The following is a 2,500-nucleotide window of genomic DNA, read 5'->3' as shown; positions in this document are numbered from 1 at the left end:
ATTCATAACGTGACTGGTCAAGGAATTGGAAAGTCATTGAGACAAAATTAATCAAAACACTTTTTTTACTTCTACATTTGTAAAACATCGTTCCTGTCATATTTTTTCAACAGCAAATCCAACAGTGAGAAAGCCCACAATTTCAACTTCAACTCTTGAGAACTCTCCATACTTTGAAATACAGTGTTCTCTGGGTGCTGACGAAGGTAAGAATTCCTTTTGTTGAATTCACTCACTGCTATTTCGTTCAAATGTATTCTTTGCATTATGTGTCCCAAATCTTTGATTGTGGTTGGTTGGTGGGTACTCTGGTGTGGTTTGCTTCTTCTTTCCTATCAAACATCTATCGTCCATATCTCTCTCCTCCTCCTTCTTTGTGTTTCTTATTCTCTTGTAACACCTCTAATCTTTGGCACTTTTAAGACCTGAATGTGTTGCAAGTGCTGTAAAACTCTTTCTGAAAGCTATTTAAAAAAAGCAAAATCGTGATAAGTTTACTGGCTGTGCACTTGAATGGAGATTCCTGTCAATTTTGCTTGATGGAATGCCTCACATCTGCCTGGCTCCTGTTTCTCTCAGTTCTTTCACAATGACAATGGCTATTTTTGTTTTACAATGTTTGTTTCCATCCTGACTTCTTTATTCTTATCTTCTGCATAGTTGTGCAGATATCTACCTGTCTGTGTGTCAGCACCTCTCCACCCCCGTCCCCTCCCCTCCCACCCCACCTTTTCTTTATCTATTTTTCTTTATTTCTTTCTGTTTGTCTGTTTGTTTTTCTTGCCCCACTCTCTCTCCCTCTCCCTCTCCCTCTCCCTCCGTCTCTCTCTCTCCCTCTCTCTCTCTCTCTCTCTCTCTCTCTCTCTCTCTCTCTCTCTCTCTCTCTCTCTCTCTCTCTCTCTCTCTCTCTCTCTCTCTCTCTCTCCCCCCCCCTGCTCTTCCTCTCCCTGCACATCCACCACCCTTTCTCTGTCATAATTCTGCCTCTTTCCCAACTGAACAATCTTTAAATCATAGAAATATGTTCTCCGTTTATTGTAGATAACAGCGTTGCATGCAAAGATGGTGTTGCTTACGAAGTCAAATGGGAGACGAGCACTGGAATTCATCTTACTGAAGACAACTTCAAATGTGGCTCAAAGGCCCGCTTTAGTAGGCAGGACTTACAAGGAGACTTTGAGCTCGGCGATTACGTGAGTCCCTTTATTCCCTGTCTTCTTACTTTTTTTTTTTGATTGGTGGTGGTGAATAAAGGCAAGTCACTGGTGTCTGTGGCACAGCTGTTACAGGTTTTTCACGATAACAATTACAATCTTTATTAATCTCTCAGTGAGAAATTTGCCTTTTGTCTTTCACACCGCAAATACTGCAAACAGTAGATGGGAGTTCAGTTTTAGAGTGTGGAAGTTTTTCATTGAGTTTCTTGTTTGTCTGTTAGGATATTGTATTCCACTCAGCCTAGGTTTGCAGTGAATGCCAAGATTTTAGTTCTTCTGTGGGGGGTTTTTTGGTTAAAAGATGCCATGCTATTAGTCCCACGTTAATTGCAGTTGGGTTGTTTTTTTCTGAAATCAGTATGAAGTATGGTTAAAGTGGCATATATGATCATTCTTTGATTGAACTTTGAGCAGTGCTATATTTTTTTAACTACACTATGCCTGTTTTTGGTTTTTTCTACTGCAGGTTGTTTGTGCCGTCAGAGCTTGTATTGCCCTCAGCTGCAACGGTACATACTCTGAATGGAGATACAGTGATCAAGTATCATCAGCAATCCAAGTAAGGGCAGTGATATCACTAAAACATCTTTTGACTTCTTATCTTCTCAGTTTGTGTGGGCCAGTTTTTATTCTGCGATTAAAACATTTGGCTCTGCTTTCCGTCACAGATTTTGTTCGAGTTAAATGCTTGCTAAGTTTAGAGGATTAGAATACCTTTACAATGTCAAACACTTCTGCACACCATTATTTTGTAGAAGTTTATCATTAATGTCAATGTATATGAGTGTGTAAAGGGTGTTTGTCTAAAGACTAACCTTCTCCAACCCCTATTCTATGCTACAAATCAGTGTTCATAGTTGACTTTTTAAGTGCACATTATTAAGAAAGACACAATAGCCAAGTTCCCCCCACCCCCAAAAAAAAAACAACTAATAAAAGTGGTAACTTTTTCTAATTGTGAGACTGTTAAGCATTTACTGTCATTGTTGTAAGAAAAAGTAGCTTCTCCAAATTTGATTGGGTCACTCTGTAAAGCAGGGCAAATAAAGTTAAGGATTTTCTGTTCAACAATAATGATATATAGATTTGTCATGATGGATATAGAGGTAAAGATGAAATGGTAAGCACTTCTAAAAAAATATCTAGGTCTCACCAGATCTCCCTATATACATATGTATATATGTGAGGCATCGTGGTGAAATCAGGCGCTCGTCAAATTAATGAAATCAAAGATACCTGAATTTTCCCGACAGTTTGGCAATTTTTATCAAATTTTTGGTTTT

General features: G+C 38.7%; 1 protein-coding gene across 1 annotated transcript in view; it reads left to right on the top strand.

Moving 5' to 3' along the window:
* LOC118477191 overlaps positions 1-2,500 on the top strand; it is a 95,539-nt gene that overhangs the window by 56,995 nt on the left and 36,044 nt on the right. Inside the window, exons 56-58 of the mRNA XM_035972102.1 lie at positions 114-206; positions 1,042-1,193; positions 1,684-1,776. Of these exons, the coding sequence (XP_035827995.1) occupies positions 114-206; positions 1,042-1,193; positions 1,684-1,776 (338 nt within the window). The remainder of the gene's footprint in view (positions 1-113; positions 207-1,041; positions 1,194-1,683; positions 1,777-2,500) is intronic.

The sequence above is a fragment of the Aplysia californica genome, unplaced genomic scaffold (assembly GCF_000002075.1).
Source record: "Aplysia californica isolate F4 #8 unplaced genomic scaffold, AplCal3.0 scaffold00002, whole genome shotgun sequence".
Taxonomy (NCBI): Eukaryota; Metazoa; Mollusca; class Gastropoda; order Aplysiida; family Aplysiidae; genus Aplysia; species Aplysia californica.
This window is presented reverse-complemented; position numbering and strand designations above follow the sequence as displayed.